At 41.9% G+C, this 27,889-nt stretch overlaps 1 protein-coding gene across 1 annotated transcript; it reads left to right on the forward strand.

Moving 5' to 3' along the window:
- The first annotated feature begins 531 nt into the window (after positions 1–531).
- Positions 532–27,889, forward strand: DCTN6 (dynactin subunit 6). Its single transcript, XM_003902612.5, has 7 exons — positions 532–1,019; positions 8,545–8,609; positions 19,498–19,603; positions 21,480–21,568; positions 23,681–23,728; positions 24,758–24,900; positions 27,332–27,889. Exons 1-7 carry the CDS (start codon positions 997–999, stop codon positions 27,428–27,430), a joined length of 573 nt encoding a protein of 190 aa, XP_003902661.1. The 5' UTR covers positions 532–996; the 3' UTR covers positions 27,431–27,889.

Raw genomic sequence — 27,889 nt, forward strand, 5'->3', positions numbered from 1 at the left:
CTTGCAGGTCTATTACAGATGTAGGGGTGAGGAGTGCCAGGGTGACTCTCGAGTGTCTGGCTTGAGCAACTGGGCAAATGGTGTGGATCAAAAAAGCAGCAGGTTGGAGGGAGGACGGGAGTGTTAATCGAAGTTCTGGAAGTTTTAGGTTCGATAGGACTCTGAGTGGAGATGTCAGTCAGTCAACCGAATATCAGGTGTGAAGATCGGCAGCGCAGGCAGAACCAGAGACATTCATTAGAGAGCAAGCAGGTGGAGGGCACTTAACCTATAGGAAGGATAGAGCGAGAAAAGGGCCAGGAAAAGTCCTAATGTGTAGAGAAAGGCAGAGGCTGAAAAGAAGCAACGGCGAGGTCAGAGGAATATCTTTAGGGTATGATCACGCCTACGCAAGTGGGTAAAATGAGGGCATAATGACGCGCACTGGATTGCAATAAACAGCTTTTATTCTTTTATCAGAGATAGTATCTAGCTTTGTAGCCCAGGCTGCAGTGCAGTAGCTTAGTATCTAGCTTTGTAGCCCAGGCTGCAGTGCAGTAGCATGCTCATAGCTCGCTGCGGCTTCATTGGGCTCAGGCGATCCTCTCGAGTAACTAGGGGTACAGGCGCAGGTCATTGTGACCGGCTTTTTTTTTTTTTTTTTTTTTTGGAAGAGAGGGTCTGACTATGTTACCAGGCTGGTCTCGCAGTCTCGCACTCCTGGCCTCGAGCGATCCTCCTGCCTCGGCCTTTCGGCCTCCCAAAGTGCTGGCCTGTGCCCAGCCAATGGCTGTTCCAAATTAGGGTCTACGGCCCCGCACCGCTGCCACGCACAGTCCTGTGCGCCCAGACTCGACGCAAACAACAGCCGCAAGCTTCCCTGACCCCGCCCCGCAGAGTCCTCGCCCCACCCCGGCTCCACCCCTCTCCCAACCCTGCCAGGCTCTCCAATCGCGTGTGGAATTATCGCTCTACCCAGGCGGTGGTGTCGATCTCCGCTCCAATTGGGGCCGTACCATGGCGGAGAAGACTCAAAAGAGGTGGGTCTGCTGCTTGAGAAAAGCCCTTTCTCAGCTTTGCGTAGGGGTGGAACCTGTTCCTGGTCGCCAATGGTGGCGACTCAGAGGGTGTCTCATCCTGAGCCTTCGGGCTGAAGGTACCTCAAGCCCAGACCTGGCGTCCACTGAGGGAGGGGGCTACGGAGTGGGGGCGGGGAGGGCTGAGAAGGGACACGGAGTCACCGCCTGGGAGGTTTTTGTTCCTGTCTGTCCTTCCCTCCCCGCAGGCGCCTGCGCAGAGGGGGTCTCCCGGCGGGGCTGCGAGGAGAGGGTGACGTCAGCTTTTTCTTGGGGCGCAGGGGGAGGCGGGCTCCCTTCTCCCGCATGGTCGGCGGTGCTTGGGGCGGCTGTACCCCACGGCTTGGCGCTGGATTCTCTGCTGCATGTTGCGAGACCCCCACGCCAGTGCTGGCCGCACCCCAGGCCCTTCCTGTCTCTGGAGGGTGGGGTGTGTAAAGGGATTTACGGTCGCTGTCAGAAGGGCGGCCGCGCCTGGAACTGTGACACGCACGCACACACACACACTATATATTAAGATGCAGGGAGTACATGCGCAGATTTGTTGCACAGATATATTGCGTAATGGTGAAGTTTGGGCTTCTAGTGTACTTATCACCCAAATAGTGAACGTTGTACCCGATGGGTAATTTTTCAGCCCTCACACCCCTCCTACCCTCGCTGCTTTTAGAGTCCCCAGTGTCTGTTATTTCCCTCTTTATGTTTCTGTGTACTCATTTTAGCTCCAACTTAAAAGTGAGAACATGTGCATTTGATTTTGTTTCTGAGTTATTTCATACCGTAATGGCCTCCAGTTCCATCCATGTTGTTGCAAAAGACATGATTCCTTTCTTTTTTATGGCTCTGTAGTATTGCATCGTATAGATACACACTTCCTTTATCCAGTCATCCGTTGATGAACACTTAGGTTGATTCCATACTTTCCTATTGTGAGTAGTACAGTGATAATCAAAGGAGTTTGTCTTTTTAGTACGATGGTTTTCTTTGAGTAGATCCTGGGTCGAATGGTAGTTTCATTTGGATTGGTAGTTCTATATGAATTGCTGGGTCCAATGGTACTACTGTCTTTAGTCCTTTGAGAAGTCACCACACTATTTTCAATAGATGAACTAATTTACATTCCCACCAATAGTGTATAAGCTTAGAACTGTGACATTTTCTGCCAGGCATGGAGTGAACAAGCTCCTTTGTAAACATGTGGGGACTGCAATGGGGAGGGCAATTTTGGCTTCTTCTCCCGTAGTCTTCATTGCTGGGGTCTCTTGGTGGCTGTTGGTGGCTGGGATGACACAAGTGCAAAAGTAAAGCCGTTTCGAACAGCAGCAGTGTTGAGCTCCCTCTGCTGACTCTTTTTGACAAAGAAAACTGACATTGTTTCTGGTGCCGTAAATTAAAATTTAGATTTTTCTTCCATTTAAGCAGATGCTCTATAATTTTTTTTTTGTAAGCTAAAGAGGAACAGATGTGTTATAAATATTATGTGCAGTAGATAGTAGCTTACAGTGAAGATGAAGGTGTTGTTGACTTGTTACTTTAACAGATCTGAGGTTAAGTCTTGCCCTCCCATCTGCCGGCTCACCTCTCTGCTCCCACCACTCCGAGATACAGAGGGGTCCTTGCAGAGATATTGGGACCAAGTTTTAGTTGGCCTAGTTGGTGAATTAATTCTTCCCTCCCCCACTGAGAAGTGTGCTGATTGTGATGCAAGCATTACCTGGGATCTCTCCCTTGGGCGTAAAACTGAAGGCAGGGGGCACTTGTGAGTCTCTCCTACTCTCCGTTGCCCAGGACAAGTTAAATGTTAGATAATGCTCTTTTCATAATGAGAAGGAAGCTGAGGAAATGGAAAATTGCAATGAGAAATAAGGTCTAAAACAAGAGACATTTTATAGAGGCTAATTTATTTGACCAGGGCTTAATAAAACTGCATATTTTACCATAAAAACCCACTTTAAGTGAAAAGTGTCGGAGAAATGACATTTACAGATGGTGATACATTCAAGGACAGTGTCATTCATTTATCATGGAAAAACATCTGGAGTGACAGGATGTTTCCAGAAAACTTTCGACTAGAAGAGAGATGACTGATTTCAGGACAGTGATGCCCCAGGAATGAACTCTGCTCCAAGAAATTTCTAGTCTCTGAATTTCAGTTTTTTCTGTAATGTGAGAGGGTTAGACCAGGTGATTTTCTGCTTTTACTAAAGTTTTCTTTCTTTTACTTTCTTCTAATTTCTTTCTTCTAATCTTACTAAAATCTTTCTTCTCCAATACAGTAGGAGGGCTACATATTTTCTGTTATTTCAGCAGATTGACTTTTTTTTTTTTTTTTTTTTTTTTTTTTTTTAGAGGGGGTTCCTGTTTGGGGGGGGGGGAAAATTTTTCCCCCTCCCCGGTTTTTTTTTTTTTTTTTTGAGAGGGAGTCTCACTCTGTTGCCCAGGCTGGAGTGCAGTGATGCAATCTCAGCTCACTGCAACCTTTGCCTCCCGGGTTCAAGCTATCATCCTGCTTCAGTCTCCCGAGTAGCTGGGACTACAGGTGCCCATGACCACACCTGGCCAATTTTTGTATTTTTAGTAGAGACGGGGTTTCGCCATGTTGGCCAGGCTGGTCTCAAACTCCTGACCTCAAGGAATATGCCCACCTCGGCCTTCCAAAGTGCTGGGATTACAGGCGTGAGCCACTGCACCTAGCCCAAATTGACTCTTGACAGGCTGTATCACCCAGAAGGACCATTGGTAGGATTTCATTGATTTATGCCTTGTAAAAAGTCAGAGCCTGACAAAATGATGGAAACAGCTGGAGCTGTGTCTATTCCCAAAACCATTTCTTGAAGGTAGACTCAGGGATTATTTTTTCTATCTGATACCTTATTTTTTTCTTAGAGCTTTAAAAATACATTGCGGTGTGAAGATTTGTCCACCCTAAATTGTGGAAGAAAAATTTGTGTATGTCTTTTTTTTTTAGTTCATCACACTAGTAGGGAAATTGGTACAATCTGAAAAATAGTTTTCATCTTACTTTGCATGTATATTAGGGAATACTTTGGGGTAAGATTCTGGCATAGAAATGATGGAGAGTCATGTTAATGAAAGAATTTTTACCCTTCTGTCTCTCACAGCTGTATTTTTAGAACTCTCTTATGAGCTTCAAAATCTGTATTTTCAGTCGCTTATTGGGTATATCTGGTGACTATTCCATAGATACCTCAGACTGAGTTTATCTAAAATTTAGCCAAATGACTTTTTTCTCTGAAATCTGCCCCTCCTCCCATAGGCTATTCTCAGATGGTGCCATTAGTTTTCCAGATCAGAAACCTAGAGGCTTTGACTTTGCTCCCTGGCTCCTGACTTTTGGTTAGTTTTCTTTTTCTTTTCTGTTTTCTTTTTTTCCTTCTTCTTTTTTTTTTTTTTTTTTTGAGACAGGGTTTCACTCCATCACCCAGGCTGGAGTGCAGTGATGCGATCTCGGCTCACTGCAACCTCTACCTCCTGGGCTCAAGCAGGCCTCCCACCTCAGTCCCCCAAGTAGCTGGGAGTACAGGTGTAAGCCACCATACCCAGCTAAGTTTTGTATTTTTTGTAGAGATTGGGTTTTACCATGTGACCCGGGCTGGTTTGGGTTGTTTTTCTGGCATAAATGAAGCTGAGTCAGAGCGAGTCAGAGCAGCTGATTTTGAGCCCTGGAATTTGAGTTTCCCTCTCCATCAGAAATCATCCCTTCCCAGGAAGGGGACAGGATGGCACCAGTTTCCTTATTTCACTGCATGCCCCTCACCCCCATCCCTCTGTAATTGATACGGTTTGGCTGTGTCACCACCCAAATCTCATTTTGAATTGTAGTTCCCATAATTCCCACATGTTGTGAGAGGGACCAGGTGGAGATAATTGAATCATGGGGGCCATTTCCCCCATCCTGTTCTCATGGTAGTGAGTTAGTTCTCACAAGATCTAATGGTTTTATAAGGGACTTCTCCCTTCACTGGGCACTCATTCTCCTCCCTGCCACCATGTGAAGAAGGATGTGTGTGCTTCCCCTTCTGCCATGGTTGTAGGTTTCCTGAGGCCTCCCCAGCCATGCTGAACTGTGAGTCAATTAAACCTCTTTCCTTTATAAATTACCCAGTCTCAGATATGCCTTTATTAGCGGTGTGAGAACAGACTAATACACTAGTCAAACTTATTTCCCCTCCACAGAGAAGAAAGCAAATATAGTTTGCTCTTTATATCCATGGGTTCCACATCCATGGATTCAACCAACCTCAGATCGAAAATAGGAAAAAAAAATAGTGTCTGTAAACAATACAGTATAACTATTTACATAGCATTTACATTATAGTAGGTATTGTAAATTATCTAGAAATGACAAAGTATGAGAGGATGTGTATAGGCTTTATGCAAATATTGCAGTATTTTATATCAGAGACTTGAACATGTGAGGATTGGTCCGGTAACCAATCTCCCACAGATAATGGATACTGAGGGATGTGACTATACACACTTAATGGTCCTTGGGGCCTGTAACAAGGAATGGGAAGTACCTACCTTCAACGTTGCCTAGAAACCAGATTTTTATTAAATGTGTTTGTTGCCAAGTCTTGTTTCTATTTCCTAGACATACCTGCAGCTTCTCCTATGTGCTACCAGTGCATTTGATATGGTTTGGCCCTGTGTCCCCACTCAAATCTCATCTTGTATTATAATGCCCACCTGTTGAGGGAGGGACGCGTAATCCGAGTGATTGGATTATGGGAGTGGTTTCCCCCATGCTGTTCTCGTGATAGTGAGTGAATTCTCACAAGACCTGATGGTTTTATAAATGGTAGTTTTCCCTGCGCTCTCACTGTCTCTGTCCTGCTGCCTTGTGAAGAAGGTGCCTGCTTCCCCTTTACCTTCTGCCATGATTGTAAGTTTCCTGAGGCCTCCCCAGTCATGTGGAACTGTGAGTCAATTAAACCTCTTTCCTTTACAAATTACCCAGTCTCAGGGAAGTTCTGTACAGCAGTGTGAAAACGGACTAACACAGCATTTCAGGCCTGCATTATCTCTGTAGGATTAGATCAGCTGCCTTCCTGACCCCCACCACCGCCAAGTACTTCTTCATACGTATCAATTATCTGCATACCATTTTGTGACATTGTTGGCTTGGGAATGGGAATCCTTCAGTGACTTCTTGCCTACAGGTGCAAATTCAAATCCCTTGTCATGGTGTACAAGCTTGTTCATGGGCTGGTCCTGCTTTTCCTCCCAGCCTTACCTGCTCCCTTTCTCTTCATGATTTTCGTGCTTCTACTCATTCAGTGATGTCTAGCCCGGGAGGGGGAAGAGGTTTTTACTTTGTTACTTACTAGTCTCTGCTTAGATGTATGCATATGGTATTTCAACATAGATAGAATAGATAAAATAATGTTTTAATATATTTTTTTTTTTTTTTTTTTTTTGAGACGGAGTCTGGCTCTGTCGCCCGGGCTGGAGTGCAGTGGCCGGATCTCAGCTCACTGCAAGCTCCGCCTCCCGGGTTTGCGCCATTCTCCTGCCTCAGCCTCCCGAGTAGCTGGGACTACAGGCGCCCGCCGCCTCGCCCGGCTAGTTTTTTGTATTTTTTAGTAGAGACGGGGTTTCACCGTGTTCGCCAGGATGGTCTCGATCTCCTGACCTCGTGATCCGCCCGTCTCGGCCTCCCAAAGTGCTGGGATTACAGGCTTGAGCCACCGCGCCCGGCAATGTTTTAATATTTTTACATAAGTGTTCTTGCACAAACATTTACACTTTTCTTTTTTTTTTTTTTTTTTTTGAGATGGAGTCTCGCTCTGTCGCCCAGGCTGAAGTGCAGTGGCACTACCTCGGCTCACTGCAAGCTCTGCCTCCCGGGGTCCTGCCATTCTCCTGCCTCAGCCTCCCCAGTAGCTGGGACTATAGGTGCCCACCACCATGCCCAGCTAATTTTTGTATTTTTAATAGAGACGGAGTTTCGCCATGTTGGCCAGGTTGGTTGGTCTCAAACTCCTGACTTCAGGTGATCCACCTGCCTTGGCCTCCCAAAGTCCTGGGATTACAGGTATGAGCCACCATGCCCAGCCCAAAGTGGAACAATTGGAAATCAAAATTTTGAAAAATCCAAACAAAATTACGAAGACAAAATATCTAAAATGTTAGTGTTATTTCATAGTAGCTGAGAGCAGATTTAACACCATGAATGTCATTGCCATTTAGAAAAATTCTTTTCTTAATGAAAAGAAGTTTCCTAATAACCATCACTGTAATGGAGAAGTCATTTGATGCACTTCCTCATGTCAGCTCATGGTTCAGCTGGTGTCGGTGTTTACATACAGCTTTGTCAAACGAAAGATAACAGCAGAATATAAAAAAGCATCAGTAAGTTATATGGAAATTATTAGTCTTTTGAACAATTTGTACTACAATTTATATTACTTTGTAAAAAGTTTCTCGTGTGTGTATGTGTGTGTGTATATATATCAGAGTAAATAGAAATATTTGTAAATTTTAAATTTCTAAGTTAGTATTACTTTGCTGGTTGTTAAATAGTATAAATGTATATTTTTTCGCCCTGCCTTTACAAAAATAATGGCATATTATAGACTGGCCATTTTCTCACTTCACTTTTTTTACTTTTAACAATATAGCTTGGAGATCATTCCTTTTTTTTTTTTTTTTTTTTAAGAGATGAGGTCTCACTATGTTGCCCAGACTGGTCTTGAATTCCTGGGCTTAAGCAATTCTCCTTCCTTGGTCTCCCAGAGTGCTGGGATTACAGGTGTAAGCCACTGTGCACAGCCATTCCAAAATCTTGACAAGGGATTATTCATTCTTTTTGATGACCATGTAATAGTCCATAGTATGCCATAATTTATTAACTAATCTTCCACTGATGAATAGGTTGTTTTCAGCTGTTTGCTGTTTAGAAACATGCTGGTATTAAAAGAAAAGGTTCAAAACTCTTCTCAAGCATTTTAATACTATAGCACATGTGATTTGGGATGATGGACAATATACCAATTGAAAAATTTATAATCTATTAAAACCTTACCCTCCTACCATTGACTTTCCATTTTTCCATCTTTTTTTTTTTTTTTTCTGAGATGGAGTTTCACTCTTATTACCCATGCTTGAGTGCAATGGCACAATCTCGGCTCACTGCAACCTCCGCCTCCCGAGTTCAAGCGATTCTCCTGCCTCAGCCTCCCGAGTAGCTGGGATTACAGGTGCCCGCCACCACACCCAGCTAATTTTGTATTTTTAGTAGAGATGGGGTTTCTCCATGTTGGTAAGGCTGGTGTCGAATTCCCAACCTGAGGTGATCCGCCCACCTCGGCCTCCCAAAGTGCTGGGATTACAGGTGTGAGCCACTGCACCTGGTCTTTTTTTCCATCATTTTTTTAAACCTTGTTTTCATTACAGTGTCAGTGTAGCTTCTCCAACAGTATTTTTAATCTTACCCCTGGTAAATGTTACCTTTTTCTTGCTACAGTGTGAAGATTGCTCCTGGAGCAGTTGTATGTGTAGAAAGTGAAATCAGAGGAGATGTCACTATCGGTAAGAAAATAGTTTATTTACTGTTTTTCAAGAATTGATGTGATTTAATCTATTTTAGTGCTTTACAATTAGATACTGTCTTCCATGTTTATTTCACGGATGTCCTAGTTTTATTGACAAAACAATGCATTTTCTCCTATGTGTTTAAAATTTCTGAAGGAATACAGTGTGATGGAGGCTGTGTTTAAACTCCTATCTGAAATACTAATGAGGCTGTATAACAAAGTCATTCGTGTATTTGAGAGAGATCTGTTGTGTACCTGCGATGTGCCAGGCACTGTGCTACGGTGCTGCCTTTGTGGAGCTTCGTGGAGAGCGTGGGCCATGGAGTCAACGGACCTGGGCTGCTTTGCTCCTTGCTCCTTTCTTGCTGGGTTACTTTGGACGTATTACTTAACCTCTCTAACCTTGATTTTTTTTGCCCCATCTATATAATTGTGTATATCAGGATCAGGTGTGGCTGCATGTAGGGGTGGGTTATACCTGTAGAGGTTTATTCTCTCATATAAAAAGTTTTGAGGTAAGTAATGCAAGGCTGATTAGTTGATTGTCCAGCATGGAGCTCCCGTCCTGTAGGCCAGGAAGTGATGGCTAGAGCACCAGCCGTCATCTTGGATGAGAAAGGGGAGGCATGGAAGCAAAAGGGCATGTGTCCCAGCTGTGAGTCAGCTCCCTTTAAATAGCCTTCCTGAAAGTTCCACACGACCCTCCCCTGCAGCTTAATGTGTCCATGAGATTGTCTTAGCCATGAGACCAAGCTGCAGGGGAGTTTGGGAGATGTAGTCTTAGCTGGTTGCATTGCAGCCGCTAATGAGATCAGGGTTCTATTACAAGGAAAAAGAGGAGAAGAGATATTGGATGGCAATGAGCAATTTTCATAACATGCAAAATAGTAGTGTCTATCTCTTAGGTTTCTTAAAAGAGAACATGAAAATTGTGAGTAGTGAGCTGTCAATAACTGTTTGCTGTTAACGCGGTCAGATCTTCTCAGTGTAGCCTTACCAGAGCTCAAGTCCAACATTTTACTTACATGAACTTGACTAAATTCCTCAGACATTTTACTCTGTTCTTTTACCTGGCGTTTGCCTGGATATGGTGCCCTTGCGGTTTTATTGGTGTGAGCTCATTCTTACCAGCAACCGCAGGTCACCTGTATGCTACCAGACTAAAGTGTTCAGTTAACTCTTACACTTTCAGAGAGGAAATACACTTTATTTCCTTAAATGAACAGTTTCTTTAATAGAAAAAAAGCCCTGTAATGTCATATTTTTTTTCCAAAAATATCTAAGCCTCCAAACAATTTAGGCATCTTGTCTTATAAAACCAGTGGAGATTGTGCCAGTATTATGGAACATTGTTAAGAATTTGCCAGGTGCCAGGCGCGGTGGCTCAAGCCTGTAATCCCAGCACTTTGGGAGGCCGAGACGGGCGGATCACGAGGTCAGAAGATCAAGACCATCCTGGCTAACACGTGAAACCCCATCTCTACTAAAAATTACAAAAAACTAGCCGGGCGAGGTGGCGGGCGCCTGTAGTCCCAGCTACTCAGGAGGCTGAGGCCGGAGAATGGCGTGAACCCGGGAGGCGGAGCTTGCAGTGAGCTGAGATCGCACAACTGCACTCCAGCCTGGGCGACAGAGCGAGACTCCGTCTCAAAAAAAAAAAAAAAAAAAGAATTTGCCAGGTTGGTTGATTTAATTATTTTAAATTGAGATACTTTAAAAATGTAGAAAACGGCCCTGTTTCTTTTCAGTGCTGTGTTAACTCTTTGTCTTTTGTATTACCTAAACCACTTGCAAAGTGTTTATGAAGGAAAATGAGGAGGGCCATGTTTTTTAATTTTTTACAATCTCTGCTGCAGACTGGGACCACATATTTATCAAAATGCTCCTCTGTGTTCTTTTTACTCATCATTTTACTGCATTATAATTGTGGCTATCATCATGATATTCTAGGAATAATACCGTATAGTAGTTTACAACGCATTCTTCAGTTAGAAGGAAAGTAAGACTGAAGTAATTATGTAGATTTTCCCTGGCATTTCTACTTCTTCCCCATTTTACATTTTTTCTTTTTTTTTTTAAATCCCCCAATGTTACAACCACCCTGTTTTTTTTTTGTTGTTGTTGTTGTTGTTATTGTTTTGTGACGGGGTCTTGCTATTTTGCCAGGCTGGTCTTAAACTCATGGGCTCAAGCGATCCTCCTGCCTCAGCTTCCCAAAGTGTTGGGATTACAGGTGTGAGCCACCACACCTGGCCCCACAACAACCCCATTTTAAATAACTATATAATGTCTACTATAAGATAGATATATAGATAGTATAGCTACATCTGCAGGCATAAATATACACAGACATTACGTGGGTGGGGGATATTTTTTCAGATTTGAAATAACATCTTTTACAGAAGATTTTCTGGGCTGTAAAGGCATTATCTGTGCAAGGAAGGTAGCTGCCAGTGATTGGTGGACCACTGTCTAGGACTGCGTTTTAGGGGTATCAGGGATCAGTATTCACTTTCCTGTTTCTCCCTCTGGTTTTCACTACGTTGTGCTCCTCCCCCTTCTTTATGCCTCTTATGTTCCTACTTTCCCTACATGTTGAAATTATTTAAGAAAGCAGAGGCCGGAAAGAGTTCAAGACCAGTGTGGAAAATATAGTGGGATAAGAGAGAGAGAGAGGGAAAGGAAGGAAAGGAAAGAAGGAAAAGAGAGAAAGAAAGAGAGGAAAGGGAGGGAGAGAGGAAAGGAAGGGAGAGAGGAGAGGAAGAGAGAGAGAGAAAGAAAATAAAGAAGGAAGGAAAGAAAGAAAAGGAAAGGAAGAGAAAGAGAAGAAGGAAGGAGAAAAAAGAAAAATTAGCAGAAGGAAGGGAGGGAGGGAAGAAGGAAGGGAAAAATTAGCCGCATGTGGTGGCACGTGCCTGTAGTCCCAGCTACTTGGGAGGGCTCAGTGAGCTATAATTGCACCACTACACTCCAGCCTGGATGACAGTATGAGACCGTGTCTCAAAAAAAATAATAATATTACATAAGGAGGTACATTGTTTAAAGCTACTTTCCATCTAGTTTGTTGGTTTGTTTAGAACCAAGGTCTTGTTCTGTTGCCCAGGCTGAAGTGCGGTGGTATGATCATGGCTCACTGTGGTGTCAAACCTCTGCACTCAAGTGATCCTCCCACCTCAGCCTCCAAAGTAGCCAGGTCTACAGCGATGCACCACCACACCTGGCTAATGTTTGTATTTTTGTCCAGGTGGGTCTCAAACTCCTGGCCTCAGTTGATCCTCCTGCCTTGGCCTACCAAAGTTCTGGGATTACAGGTGTAAGTCATTGCTCTTGGCCCTTCAACTAGTTTTTGACCACTAGCTGGTGGTGCACAATTCTGTTAAAATGACATTTTAATACAGATTTTCTTTCTTTCTTTTTCTTTTTTGAGACAGAGTCTGTCTCACTGTGTTGCCCAGGCTGGAGTGCAGTGGTGTGATCTCAGCTCACTGCAACCTTCTCCTCCTGGGTTCAAGCGATTCTCGTGTCTCAGCCTCCCAAATAGCCAGAATTACAGGCATGTGCCACCACACTTGGCTAATTTTTTTTTGTATTTTTAGTAGAGACAGGGTTTCACCATGTTGGTCAGGCTGACTTCAAACTCCTAACCTCAAATGATCCGCCCTTTTCGGCCTCCAAAGTTAACACAGATTTTCGGTGATGGATTATAACATAAGAAGTGGTAATACATTTTTAAGGAAAGAAATACCTAGTGATTTACAGTTTATCACAGCAGATGGCCTCCAAGTGAATACTTGTTATATTTACTTTGACCCAGTATTTCAAAACAAGAAAATTTTTGCTCAAATACTGAAGAGAAAAAACTGAATTTTAAAAGTTAAGGAAAATTTGAGGAAAAATGAAGGTTCAGAAGAGTGTTACAGTTACCGATGGTTCTGTCTTCTACAATTCTTGTCTCCTTTTTGTTATGTATGTTTCTTATCTTCAACTGTATAATACGGGAATTTTCCAGAATTGGTATTTAGATAATCATTTTTGTCATTGTTGTATTTGGTATAAAATGTCTCAAGTCTTTTGGCTTCTATTAATTCATTTTTCTGATGTAATGCATCAGATTAAAAAGCTCCTGGGAAATATAATTATAAAAGCAAAGAGTGGAGATAAGTCATCTGATTACAACTGTCACCACCCTGCTTTATTTTTCATCTTAGGGCTTTTATTGTTGCTTTTGCTTAGTTTATCTGAGTTAAGTAGCAATAAACTGTAGTTTAATTCATAGATTTTTTTCAGGATGTTTTGTGTAATTTTCCATCCTCTAGTCATGTATATTTTTACAAATTATTCCATTCTGAAATATTTTAGGAAGAAAGTAATGTTTTCCTTTGCTATGTTTCAGGCTAATGGAACTTTAAACTCAATCTGTTTTCCTAGAAAAGCAGGTATTTGTTTTTTCAGAGAAACTAGCTGGATGCTTGGAAGTATGGTCCTTAAGCAGAAACCCTATAACTTGAAACTCTGCTGGAGCCTGACCCCCTTATTCAAGGCTGTTCAGAGACAAAGCCTGGGAAAAGTAACAGCCCTCTTGTTAATTATAATTTGGGTAAATAAGGTTTCATAGCATCAAGCCTATTTTTAGTTAGTCTGCCTTAATTCATGGGCCGTGAATTATTTCCCGTAAATCTTTGAGAGCCGAAAACTTTTCTGAAAGGTACCTTGAAGCACAGTCCCATGGTCCATTACAGGGCGAGAGGCTGGGACAGGACTTAGTCAGGACATCAGTATGTGAAGGCAGAATTCTTCACAGTGGAAATGTTTTGTGCTGGAAGCACTTTGTCCCACTTACTTAGTCTCTCTAGGAGAGTTTTAATACAGACCGAAAGCCTCCCTTTCATTGCAGCAATCTTTTTCAGTAAGGCAGAACAGTGGCTTTGACTTGAGAAATTATCACCTATAAAGCACTCTTACAGGTACTTCAGCTTACAGTTCAAGAAAATTGTTTAGTTGTCACAAAAACAGAGCTTAAGGCCTTTTGAATTATTTATTGACAAATGGAAATGTACACAAAGATTGCTTTATGTGGCAAAGATAGACAGGAAAAGTGTCCTTTACCAGGGAAATGGAAATTGGATGCAAGGAATATCTTTCTGGCTATGTGGCACCAAGCCCAGCCAACCCATTTAGAAAAATAATTCATCAGCCAGTAAGGCAGTTCCAACTCTAGACACGTTTATCCAAACAAGGAGATAAGCCAAATAGGGCTTCAGCACATTTGGTAAGAAAATACACAAACTGCCCTGCCAGAAGGAGCGCCAGGGTTCACAGCAAGCTTTCAAACAGTGTTTTCCATGGTGACAGAGTTTTATTTTTAAAGCACTTGAACCTCAAGACCCTTAAAATTCATGTTGAATTCAGACCTGATCTAGGTATAATAAAAGTGCTCATGGCATCAGAAAAGCATGAAGTGAACCGTGGCCACGTTTCAGTATGCTATTTCTAATGGTGCTTGAGTTCCTGGGCTCTGGACTCTCTGCTGCCCAACCTCCCATCATCAGACCACACAGACAGAATTACCCGCATCATTCACAGAAATCACAGCCTTCCTTTAAGAAGTTCACCAGGCCAGACGCAGTGGCTCACGCCTTCAATCCTAGCACTTTAGGAGGCCGAGTCGAGCAGATTTCCTGAGTTCAGGAGTTCGAGACCAGCCTGGGCAACACGGTGAAACCCCGTCTCTACTAAAATACAAAAAATTAGCTGGGCGTGGCGGTGGGCGCCTGTAGTCCCAGCTACTTGGGAGGCAGAGGCAGGAGAATTGCTTAAACCTGGGAGGCGGAGGTTGCAGTGAGCCGAGATCGTGCCACTGCACTCCAGCCCGGGTGACAGAGCCAGACTCTGTATCCAAAAAGAAAAAAGTTCACCAAACCAAAATCTTAGCGGTTACATATCCTGAAGTCCGCTTATGCTAACCACTTCAGTCTGTGCCCAGAAAAGACCCACAAGAAGTTGAGAGAACCTATTTGATATATTGTTGCCTGTGACATTTGCTGTCACCTCACAATTTAAAGTTGATCGTTTCTCAAACTTTTATTTCAGCCGCTTAACACTGGGACCTGTAGTTTGCAATGCTGCCAGCAGGTGGAGGTGGTGTCTAAATCACTGGTCTCACCTAAATTCAGCGGTGCTTTCTCTCCCTCTCTGGACACAGCCCTCAGATTTCTAACCAGGCATTTTCCAGTTACTTGTTTAATAATTATTAATAATGATACAGACAGTAATAATAATAAAATACATGCTTAAAATAGTTCACATATTATTTTTTAAATATTGTGTAAGACGTCTTACAGGACTTAGGTTTATTTTATTTTATTTTATTTTTTTTTTGAGACAGAGTCTCACTTTGTCACCCAGGCTGGAGTACAGTGGCGCAATCTCAGCTCACTGCAATCTCTGCCTCCCGGGTTCAAGTGACTCTCCTGCCTCAGCCTCCCAAGTAGCTGGGATTACAGATGCCCACCACAATGCCCAGCTAATTTTGGTGTTTTAGTAGAGACAGGGTTTCGGCATGTTGCCCAGGCTGGTCTCAAATTCTTGTGCTCAAGTGATCCACCTGCTGTGGTCTCCCAAAGTGCTGGGATTACAGACGTGAGCAACCACGCCTGGCCTATTTTGGTTTTTTAAAATGTGTGCTTCTTGTATCTTCTGTGAAAAAAAAGTTTTAAAATTTTTAAAAAGTGTGCTTATTTGTTTGGGTTCTTTATGTGAGAAACATGGATTAGTCATTTTTGAAAGGGAAAAATGAAAGTATCACTTGTTTTCATAAGTTTTAAAGAAACACACAGGTCCCAGGGGTATCTTTGTCTTGTCAAGAGCTACAGCTTGATGACCGGCAGAATATCTAGTGTCTCTGGCTACTTATCTAGCAGTGGCAAAGGATCTGCTTTCTGTCACAGACGTGACGATCACTTCCTCCTGTCTTTTTTTTTCCCCCTCATAAAAAAAAAAAAAGACACTGTCAGAGACAGTGTCTTACTCTGTCACCCAGGCTGGAGTACAGTGGTACAATCATTGTTCCCTGTAGCCTTGAACCCCTGGACTGAAGCAATCCTCCTGCCCCAGCCTCCCGAGTAGTTGGGACCACAGGTGCACCGCACCATAACTGGCCAATTTTGTTTTAATTTTTCATTTTGTAGAGAAGGGGGTGTGACTCATTGCCCTGGCTGGTCTGGAACTCCCACCTCAGTCCTCCCACCTCAGTCTTCTGAAGTGCTGGGATTACAGGTGTGAGCCACTGTGCTCAGCCCCATATCTAAGATTTTTAAAGCTAGTTACGGAAAATACTTTCATTAATCTTTTTACTGTCTGATCATGTGGTGTGGAATTTTTCCCCTTGGCTAACAGGAGGTATTACCCTGATACCTGAGTAGAGGTGCAAAGCGGTTCTTTTTCTTCTGTGTCCCAGACCAGAACTAGTTATTTTGCTTACTATGAAAAAGTTATGCGTTAGCTCTTAGTAGTAAATAGTGATAAATATCCCATTTTTTAAGAACCATGGTCCAGACCCCACAATCCCTCTTTCAAACATTATTTCATATAATCCACATTTGAGCCCAATGAAGTAGGTTACAGATCTCTTCTTTTTATAGATGAGAAAACACGCCTTTGTGAGAGTAAGCACGTCACCTTTAGGTGATAGAGTCCGGTGTCTAGACTTTCTAGACAAGGCGGGGGTGGGGCTGGCTGGGGCTTTGATTACAAAGAACCTAAAAGAGGCAGATTGTGTCCTGTTATCATAGACTATTTTGACATAAAATATAAACCTGGTATGGTGCAAACTATACATTTCAGTTGGTTCCCACAGCTGGAAGCCTTACAGTTTCTCCTTTAAAAGAAATCCACTGCTCATTTCCCTGTCGTTCGGGGCCTCAGCCCCGAAAGTGGTGATGTCTAAAATGCCATTATTGAGGGACCTGTGAAATAAATTATGGTATATTAATATAAAATGAGATACTTTTCAGCCATTAAAAAGAGTGTCTATCTAGATATACGTATATGGAAAAATTACCATGAAATAAGCAAATTGTAGAAGAATAGGTACTATTTCTTGGTTTGAAAGAAGTGTGCTTGAAATGCATATTTTTTTCCAAATCAGATGTATTTTTAAACTTTTTAATGAGATATAGCTTATATGGAGTGATATTTACAGATTTTTTTATTTATTTATTTTTTTTTGAGACGGAGTCTCACTCTGTCACCCAGGCTGAGTGCAGTCGTGTGATCTTGGCTCATGGCAACTTCCGCCTTCCAGGTTCAAGCGATCCTCCCACCTCAGCCTCCTGAGTAGCTCAGACCACAGGTGTGCACCACCCTGCCTGGCTAATTTTTTTGTATTTTTCGTAGGGACAGGGTTTTACCATGTTAGCTAGGCTGGTCCCGAACTGCTGACCTCAAGTGATCCACCCACCTCGGCCTCCCAAAGTGCTGGGATTACAGGCATGAGCCACCGCCCACAGCAGTATTTACATATCTGAAGTGTACAGTGGAGCTTACATCTGGAATAATATACCCCAAATTTTTAAGAGTAGTTACCTCTGGGGAATGAGATTAGCATAAGAAGATCTTTCACTTTTTGCTTTGTTTGAATTTTTTGTAATGATCATGTTATTATATAAATATGTATATAGCTATGTGAATATGTGTATATATATGCATATATATTTTTTGTTTGTTTTAAGTAAAAGATTAGATGCACACATTTACACTCATGTTCAACTTGAGAAGCTTCCCAGGGATCTCAGAGATCCATCCCATCTTCTATCCTGAAATCTTCCATCCTGAATAGGAGAATATGCCTGGGAAATTTTACTTTAAAAGCTGAAGATTTGGAAAGCCAGAAGTGACTGAGAGATCAAGGCCACTCTCTTGTTATTTCTTACCAGACTGTGTGTCCTGAAATGTTGAGGTGTTGGACTGAGCAGCCTGTTTTAGGCCCCCACCCTCCTTATCAACCTCCAGCAATTCCTCATCAGGAAAAAGAATAGGCGTCCCTGAGGTTCTCTCCAATTCTCTGGGCACCAGAAACGCCTCCTTATTTTTAGTACCTTTGTGAATGAGTGTATATTAAGCATTCCCAGCTTTCAAGATAAAAAGTTCAAAAGGACAAAAATAACATGTATTTATTTTTGTTGCCCCATATCATATAGTGGGGCATCTCAGCTGTCACAGGCAGATAATAATTATGAATTGACAATTTATATAATTAGGTGGGGCACAGTGGCTCACGCCTGTAATCCCAGCATTTTGGGAGGCTGAGGCAGGAGGATTTCTTGAGGCCAAGTGTTCAAGACCAGCCTGAGCAACATAGTGAGACCCCATCTCTAAAAATTAGCTGGATGTGGTGGCATGTGCCTGTAGTTCCAGCAGCTCAAGAGGCTGAGGCAGGAGGATTGCTTGAGCTCAGGAATTGAAGGCTGGAGGGAGTTATGATCACGCTACTATACTCCGTCCTGGGTGATAGAATGAGACCCTGTCTCTAAAAAAAAACAAACCAATTTACACAATTGAATACTGAATTTTTTGGACAGTGTCACTTTCCTAATCCCCCACCCCCTCCGTCAACACTTCTGTCCACCCTCCCTTACTTTCAGAGTCAGTTATTTCATCTGCTTGTGTTTACCCATAAAAATTGCCTTGGGGGGGTACATGGAATGGGTATTGGAGAGAGGCTGAAGGAGGCTATGTTTTCCCATCAGTGGTTTCATTATCACCAGAACCCTCAGCCTGTGGTAGATAAAGCTGGGAGGGAGTGTGTTAGCATTCCAGGCTCAGGGCGGGGTACTGTGCTGGTGAAGTGAGAGTAATGAGGGCCCTGGCTGTTCCCTTCAATTTGAGACTGGAGGCATCGCCTCAGGGCTCCCCACACCAAAGTCCTAGGACTCCAGTGATCACCTTTGGGTCCTTCTGCTGCCTCCCTTTAACCTTTTCAGCTTTCACTGGTTTGAATCGTATCCTGGGCCAGACGGCAGAAGCTGTGCCTCCTTTCAGTAGGTGTGCTCGTAATAGGGACACTGACAGAGGAGCAAAGCTGTTAGATCCCATAATTTCTGACTTCTGTCCACCCATGTTTCTCCTTTTTTTTTTTTTTTTTTTTTTTTTTGAGACAGAGTCTTGCTGTGTCACCCAGGCTGGAGTACAGTGGCATGATCTCAGCTCACTGCAGCCTCTGTTTCCTGGGTTCACACGATTCTCCTGCCTCAGCCTGCCAAGTAGCTGGGACTACAGGCGCATACCATCATGCCTGGCTCATTTTAGTATTTTTTGGTAAAGATGGGGTTTTGCCATGTTGGCCAGGCTGATCTCGAACTCCTGACCTCAAGCGATCTGCCCATCTCGGCCTCCATATTTCTTCTTAATTATGTAATAAAAAGACTAATTCGGAGGCACACTCACATAAGAAAGCAGAACATGTTAAGCAAAGAGAGCCTTACCTTGCTGAGGGAAAAGAAGGAATTAATTTTTATTGCCAACTTTGTGTCACATGCTGTGTCTCCCAAGATTATCACCCCTAGCCCTTACAGCAACCCTGTGGGACTGGTGTTGTCATCACCTCTGTTTCACCACTGAGATCACGGGAAGCTTCCGAGTGGAGGCTGAGCCAGAGCTGTCTGGCTGTAGTGCCTGTGCCATTCCACTCACATTTGCTTGCAACTTGGCCCTGACTACTGATGATAAAGCCCGGGAGATAGTATCTGTGAAGTACCTAGCTTGGTGCCTGGCACATATTTAGAAAATGTTCCTCCCAACAGCCTCACCCATCCTCAGTCACCTTCCACCCTCCTGTTGGAAGCATAGCCTCCACCACTAATTTCTTCTCAAACTATTTTTAACAGGACCTCGAACAGTGATCCACCCTAAAGCACGAATTATTGCAGAAGCTGGGCCAATAGTGATTGGCGAAGGGAACCTAATAGAAGAACAGGCCCTCATCATAAATGCGTGAGTAAGACTCTTGTACATACTGTGAACCAAGGACCATGGGTAATGGTTTTTCTTAATTTTAGCTGTCTGTAAGACCCTTTTCAACGGACATCCAGGATGCGTACTATTTTAGAGCTAGAGAAACATTAAGGGTCTTTTTCAACATAAGTAAATAAGCAAACCAAAAACCATATGAGGGAAAAGACTTGTCCAAGATGAGAGAGCTGAGTAGCTGCCTAGAATCTTTGATGCTGGGCCTGGTCATCTTCCCCTTACATGTGGCTTTCTCACCCATTCCTTAAGCAAACATTTCCTGAGCACTTCAAGCCTCCCAGTGCTGTGCCCACCACCCTGCAGAGAGTTTTTTTTGGATTTTTCGGTTCTAGCCAAAATGTTATTAGTCATGCCTAAACATGTGAATTTAACTCTAATATATTTTTTCACATGTTTTGCACAGGTGACACCCAGAATTATAGTTGAAAAATGTGGAGTCCTAGAGGCAATTTTTTAACTGTAAAGATTAAAAAATAATAAAATACTAGAACATGTGCATGATCATAGTGAACCAGACTGTAAAACCCATGAATTTTTCATAAACATTTATAAGTTCTTTCTAGATAAAATTTTGGGAAGGAATTCAAGTTTATACCTAATTTATAGCAACCGTGTATGGAATTTGTAAGAAAGACCTTGGGAAAATATTTAACTGTCAGAAAAAGACTGATTTAATGCTTACTTAGAATTTAAAATACATTTGGCACCTTCAGTGTAAGTCAATTAACAGCAGCTATATTCTGCAGTAACTCAACTGTCAGAGATAAAACACCATTTAAAAATGGCGTCCTCTTCTTAGAACACAAACATTTTATCTTCCAAGTATTTCAACTAGCTAATAGCAATAATTATTTTATGTGAATATCTGTTTATGTTTCACAATCCCAAATAATTATTAAGAGTGGAAAATTTTCCAGTTAGGCATGATTTTGATTCTAGTTAACAGCCTAAAAAGATAGCTAGCATCTTTTTTCCTTAGTCCTGGAGAAGACCCACTGGACTTTGAATTTAAAAAATAAACTAAAGTAGGCCGGGCGTGGTGGCTCACACGGGTAATCCCAGCACTTTGGGAGGCCAAGGCAGATGGATCATGAATGAGGTCAGGAGTTCAGACCAGCCTGACCAATATGGTGAAACCCCGTCTCTACTGAAAATACAAAAAAAAATTAGCCGGGCATGGTGGCACCCCACCTTGTAGTCCCAGCTACTTGGAAGGCTGAGGCAGGAGAATCACTTGAAGCTGGGAGGCAGAGGTTGCAGTGAGCCAAGATTGTGCCACTGTACTCCAGCCTGAGCGACACAGCAAGACTCCGTCTCAAAAAATATAATAAACTAAAATAAATAAACTAAGGAAGGCTGTTCTTCTCTACACACCAATGACTTCTTCATTTTTCAGTAGCTCTCTTCAACTCAAAATCAAGCCTGCTCTAGCATACAGGATGAATGAATGACTTAAATTAAGAAATAACTTACATAGGCTGGGCGTGGTGGCTCACACCTGTAATCCCAGCACTTTGGGAGGCCCTGACTAGTGGATCACCTGAGATCAGTTCGAGACCAGCCTGGGCAACATGGTGAAACCCCATCTCTACAAAAATACAAAAATTAGCCGGGCCTAGTGGCACGTGCCTGTAGTCCCAGCTACTTGGGAGGCTGAGGCAGGAGAATCTCTTGAACCCGGGAGATGGAGGTTGCAGTGAGCCAAGATGGCGCCACCGCACCAGCCTGGGTGATAGAAAGACACCCCATAAAAAAAAAAAAAAACCAAAATTCGAAAATGGGAAGAAAATTGCTCATCGTGTTACTGACTTTTTGGATGATTTGTTTCTTCTTTTTACAGTTACCCAGATAATATCACTCCTGACACCGAAGATCCAGAACCAAAACCTATGATCATTGGCACCAATAATGTGTTTGAAGTTGGCTGTTGTATCCTTTACAATAATCTACCATAAATAATTCCCAGCTGTCCTTTGGTACCTAAGTCTTCTGTAGAAATTGTAAAACTGTCACAATTTGGCTATCAAATATACTTACATTCATAATATATATTATATTTTTAAAAGTAGGTCATCCAGGCTGGGTGCGGTGGCTCATGCCTGTAATCCCAGCACTGTGGGAGGCCAAAGTGGGCAGATCACTTGAGGCCAGGAGTTCAAGACCAGCCTGGCCAACATGTTGAAACCCTATCTCTACTATTAAAAAAAAAAAATTAAAAAATTAGCTGGGTACGGTGGCACATGCCTGAAATTCCAGCTACTCAGGAAGCTGAGGCAGGAGAATCGCTTGAACTCAGGGGGCGGAGGTTGCAGTGAGCCAAGATTGTGCCACTGTACTCCAGCCTGGGTGACAGAGCGAGACTCCATCTCAAAAAAGAATAAAAATAAAAATAAATAAAAGTAGGTCACCTAGCTCTTTGAACACACTTTTTGAATAGTATATATGTTTAAAATGGTCCCTTCTGTTCCTGTAAATAAGTCAATAGAGTAAAGTAAGTATGCTGTTTTTAGACAAACGCAGACACACACGTATCTTTAGCTCAGCACTTTGAAAGTAACCACTTTTGCTGGTTGACAGGTAGCAATGGCTGAGTGACAATAAACATAGAAATAGCAATGCTGGCTTCTTTCTTGATTCAAGAATCCCAACTTTGTCAGTGTGTCTCCTACATAGTTTTAGGTAGACAACACATTGTCTGATTCAAGAAAATGGTGTGTAGGGGTGAAAATATTCCATTATTCATGTGTTGTCTTTCCCCCTCCCCCAGAATGTCTCCAGTTCTTTTGCTTAGTTTAGTACTCTAAAAAGATAGTAAAATCAGGCCAGGCGCGGTGGCTCATGCCTGTAATCCCAGCACTTTGGGAGGCCAAGGCGGGCGGATTACCTGAGGTTGGGAGTTTGAGGCCAGCCTGACCAACATGGAGAAACCCTGTCTCTACTAAAAACACAAAATTAGCCGGGCGTGATGGTGCATGCCTGTAATCCTAGCTACTCGGGAGGCTGAGGCAGGAGACTCACTTGAACCTGGGAGGCGGAGGTTGTGGTGAGTCGAGATTGCGCCATTGTACTCCAGCCTGGGCAATGAGTGAAACGAAACTCCGTCTCAAAAAGATTTAAAAAAAAAAAAAAAAAAGATAGTAAAATCTTATGACGTCAGCAAAACATACAATATATAGTAGAAAATATTTACGAGGAAAAATCTAAATGTTCAACGATAGCAAGATATTTAAATAAATTGAACTATAAGCATAAAACCACTAGGACCATTAAGCAGTCATTTAAAATTATGTTTTCAAAGATTTTACTTTATCTTTTTTGAGACAGGATCTTGCTCTGTCACCCAGGTTGGCATGCAGTGGCATAATCATAGCTTACTGCAGCCTCAGCTCCCAGACTCAAGCAATCCTCCCATCTCAGCCTCCCAAGTAGCTGGGATTATAGGCGCACACCACCGTGCCCAGCTAATTTTACGTTTGGTAGAGATGATGTCTCACTCTGTTGCCCAAGCTAGTCCTTGAACCCGTAGGCTCAAGCAATCCTCCCACCTTGGCCTCCCAGAGTGCTGGGGTTACAGATGTGAGCCACCCTCCCTGGCCTAAAGATTTTAATAGCGTGGAATAATGCTTGCAAATTTAAGTGAACTGAATAAGCTATAAAAGTTTATACAGTTTGATTCCCACTTATATACAGGAAATTCTATATATTTATATAAAGATATATCAAACTTTTAACAGTGTTTAAGTGATTGGGTGATGGATAATTTTAATTATCTTGAAACAATTATGAAAATACTCATAAAATCAGAGTATAAGGACTTGTTTCTTCAAAAACACAAATCATTTATTTATACCTAGAGATATTTATGTTTAAAGATTAAACCGTTACCACAGATTGCCCAGAGCAAAGAGTTCTGGCAAGGGTGAGCCTGCATGGCCCATCTGACACCCCTGTCCTCTGTCCCAATGCAATATAAAAACATACTGTGTTAGTGGGAACTAAAGGTGAACATATTTATAGTATTTACCTAACTCTGGCTTACAGATTCCCAAGCTATGAAGATGGGAGATAATAATGTCATTGAATCAAAAGGTAAGCTACTTTCAGAGTTTTATTGTCAAAGCAGTGACCTCTTTTCTCTTTGTGTTGTCCTGGGAAACAACCTAATACAAACTGGCAAGGTGGTGTGCTTGGAAGGGGGCTACAATAGCTAGCAAACTAATTCTTTGCCACTAAGGAACCTAATCTGGTTATATGGTTGTCTGGTAATGTTAAATACATTAAATTTAAAATCAGCTGTGTACAGGATTGAATTAAACCATAAAGTTTAAATGAAAGATTCGGAAAAGATTTCTACTAAATACTAGTCCCTGAAATTTTAGTTGGTTAGTGTTGTTGTAGAATTAAAGGAGGGGAAAAATCACAGTGTCTCTAGCAGTTGCTTTCTTTAATTTCAGGAATACTTTTCCCTAACCAATCAGAAACCAATATCATGAGCTTGTAAGTGGGACCAGACAGGAGATTATGTAAAGTCAGTGTCACTACTGGGAAGCAACTTCAAGAGCTTGTCCCACCAAGGTCCAGAAAGAACCTGGATGATGCCAGTTCTTTAGAATAGTGGGTTATCTTTCTTGGTCCTGAGTGGCATGAAAGAAAATGCTGCTTTTTTAAATAATAAAATGATACTTTGTGTTAATCTACTTAATGACTTTTATTTTAATTTGGATTATCAATTATCACTATTATCATCAGCATTTTCTGTTTATTTTATGCTTACTGTGTTTCAAACCTGTGCTCATCACTTTACATCTGTTATTGCATTATTCCTTAAACTGTGAGGTAGAGTGGCCTCTTCGTTTTATAGATGAACTTGAGCTTAGAGACTTTGCAGTGACTTTCCCAAGGTCACACAAATAGCAGCAGAGCTCCATTTTGAATCCATCTGACCCTGGCTTGTACTGCCTGCCTCTGTGTTGTCCATACAAACTCCAAACTGATGTATTTTCTTTAACTTTTTTCTTAAGGCCAGTTTACATTTTTATACCTAAATCATCTTAGGAAAAAAAGTGTTGCAATCATTTGATGTCTTAAGTTGCAGTTCTTTCTGTGTTTTTATTACAGCATATGTAGGCAGAAATGTAATACTGACAAGTGGCTGCATCATTGGGGCTTGTTGCAACCTAAATACATTTGAAGTCATCCCTGAGAATACGGTGATCTATGGTGCAGACTGCCTTCGTCGGGTGCAGACTGAGCGACCACAGGTACTAGAACCTCTCTTTAAAAAGAGTTCTATCTGCTAATTTTCCCAAAATACAATGTAATTGTCTTCATGAGGCAGCAGGTACACTATTTAAGAAGAACATAATTAAAATAAAAGAAGCCAGGCTCAATGACTCATGACTGGAATCCTAGCACTTTGGGAGGCCGAGGCAGGAGGATGACTTGAGGCCAGGAATTTAAGACCAGCCTGGGCAACATAGTGAGACTCTGTCTCTACAAAAACTAGAAAAACTTAGCCACGTGTGGTGGGGCATGACTATAGCCCAGCTACTGAGGAGGCTGAGGTGGGAAGATAATGCTTGAGTGTGAGATTACCGTGAACCATGATCATGCCACTGCACTCCAGCCTGAGCAACAGAGACCCCAACTCAAAAAATAAATAAATAAAACAATGAGAAACATCCCGAAAAACCAGGATTTAATTGCAGTTCAATTATTTAGTCTTTAGGTTAATATCAAAAATATATACAAGGATGACGATGACAGGTCAGTTATGAGAAAAGATCCAGAAATGTTACTCTTGGTCTCATGCATTGTCACTGACAATGCATAAACAAACCGTACAAGCCATACTGATTTACTCCTAAAATATCAGTCTTCAAAGTTAAGGAATGACCATACTACATTTATCCTGTGCCTCTACCTGGGGTGTGTCTATTTAGTTTATTGCCATAGCTTCATAATAAACACAGTTTGTGAATAAGAAAGTATGTTTGTATATTTTCCTGGCTTGAAAAATTATCTCCTCCTAGAAACTCAGATCAAGAATAATGTCGAGTAAATATTTGGAGTTTAATATTAGAGTAGGAGATGAAAAAGGGCATTTGGGCTTCCTTTGGACATAAGACATCTGTATTGCAGTTTTGAGCCTCATTGCTTGGCACATTCGATATATATTTCTTCAGTTACCTAGCCTCCTTTTCTTCCCACTAAAGAAAATAGTTTCAAGCACTGTGGGAGGCCAAGGCAGGCAGATCACTTGAGCCCAGGAAGGAGTTCAAGACCAACCTGGGCAACATCATGAGACCCCATCTCTACAAAAAATAAAAAATCATCAGTTGGGCCTGGTGGCATTCACCTGTAGTCCCAGCGACTTGGGAGGCTGAGGTGGGAGAATCGCTTGAGCCCAGGAGGTCAGGGCTGCAGTAAGCTCTGTACCACTGCACTCCAGCCTGGCTGACAGAGTGAGGATCTGTCGCAAAAAAAGAAAAAAAAAAAGAATGGTTTCAAAACATAACTATGCCTCTGATTCTTAGCCATATTTTATCAGGAATCAAAACTCCAGTTCTTTCTGGGTTACTCTAGTTCTGTAATGTTTGGCTTCATTATTATTATTATTATAAGCAAGTATTACTCTATAGACTAAAAAGGAAATAACGCCAAATCTAGTCATTTTTTTACTTTCTACATAACAGCAAAAATGACTGAAGACTGGGAAATGAAGCTGGTGTTGAGGAAGGGAGATTAGAATTAAGTGAGCAAGAATATCTGAAACTTATTATTTTATAATATGCAATATTGTCTTCCACATTTCACTGATCATAAGGACTATATAGAGGTCTTTATTAAAAATAAAGATTCCCCAGACTTATTGAGTCACAGTGCTAGGGCAGGGGCCTAAAAAGCTATATTTTTTACAAGTATTGCAGTGAGTTTTACAATCAGGAAAATCTGGGCAGTACTAATATATGAAGAATGAAGATCAGACAGGTGTATCCAAGTACACCTCAGCTGTGTGGCTCTGTAGGTCACGTGGAAAACAAAATACTATGGGTGTTTTACTTATGTGGTCTTCTGTAATTGGAACTTTTTAACTTTTCAGAAGCCAAGATGAAATCTACAAAAGCGAGTTTGAAAAGTGACTTCTGTATATTTTTATATAAATATATAAAATCTGTTGGCTTTTTCTTGTAACCAGACTTAGCATATGTTCATTATAAATTTTAAAAAAACGAGCAGGTAAGCAAAATTGAGTCAATGAAAATCACCTATAATTCCACAACTTATTTATTAATAACCATTGCTACCTCGAACTTTTTTTTTTTTTTTTTTGAGACAGGGTCTGGCTCTGTCACCCAGGCTGTAGTGCAGTGGCGCAATCATGGCTCACTGCAGCCTCAACCTCCTGGGCTCAATCCACCTGCACCCCCGCCACTCTGCTTCCACCTCAGCCTCCTGAGTAGCTATGACTACAGGGGCGTGCCACCACACACAGCTAATTTTTAAATTTTTTGTAGTGACAAGATCTCCCTATGTTGCTCAGGTGGTCTGGAACTCCTGGGCTCTAATCATCATCCTCTCTGGGCCTCCCAAAGTGCAGAGATTACAGGCATGAGCCACCACGCCTGGTCGCTGCGTGGTACTCTTGACTTTGCTTTCTGCCAGCCAGCCTTAATTACCTTATCTTTTTAGCCCCAGACACTACAGCTGGATTTCTTGATGAAAATCTTGCCAAATTACCACCACCTAAAGAAGACTATGAAAGGAAGCTCAACTCCAGTAAAGAACTAAGAACAGTATATGACATGAAGATAACATTTTGTCTTTGACCACTGTCTTTTGAATGGGCCCACAGTGTTTATGCACTCTTAACAACGCACAGAATAATATGTGTTCACTGTATTTTGTAAAATTGGGTTGAGAGGAAACTAATGGAGTTTCATTGTAACTGTCCTTTGTAATTTATATAAATGTATTATTTTCAAATATCCTTGCTTCTTTTCTGATAATTTACAGATTTAGCTTTTCTTTTGTTGTATAAACTGCTGCCACAAATTTTAGTTATGTGAAAGACTACCATGACAAGAAAAGACATACTGTTATGTATTTACATTCTAGCATAGACTAAACTGAATAAAAAGGCTGATAACGGCGCCTTTAGTGGGCATAATCAGGTTTTCTATTTGAATTAATCTTTTCTCTTAATTTTTATTATGTACTAGTTGTATTAAAGCTAATGTGTTTACTTTT

Source organism: Papio anubis, chromosome 8, assembly GCF_008728515.1.
Source record: "Papio anubis isolate 15944 chromosome 8, Panubis1.0, whole genome shotgun sequence".
Lineage (NCBI taxonomy): Eukaryota > Metazoa > Chordata > Mammalia > Primates > Cercopithecidae > Papio > Papio anubis.

What these genes read in the sequence shown, in the direction of transcription:
- DCTN6 (XM_003902612.5), top strand. Translation starts at nt 997, where the DNA reads ATGGCGGAGAAGACTCAAAAGAG. An exon ending in CAGAGGAGATGTCACTATCG is followed by an intron (nt 8,610 to 19,497) that starts GTAAGAAAATAG and finishes TATTTTTAACAG; the next exon opens with GACCTCGAACAGTGATCCAC. An exon ending in TAATGTCATTGAATCAAAAG is followed by an intron (nt 23,729 to 24,757) that starts GTAAGCTACTTT and finishes TTTTTATTACAG; the next exon opens with CATATGTAGGCAGAAATGTA.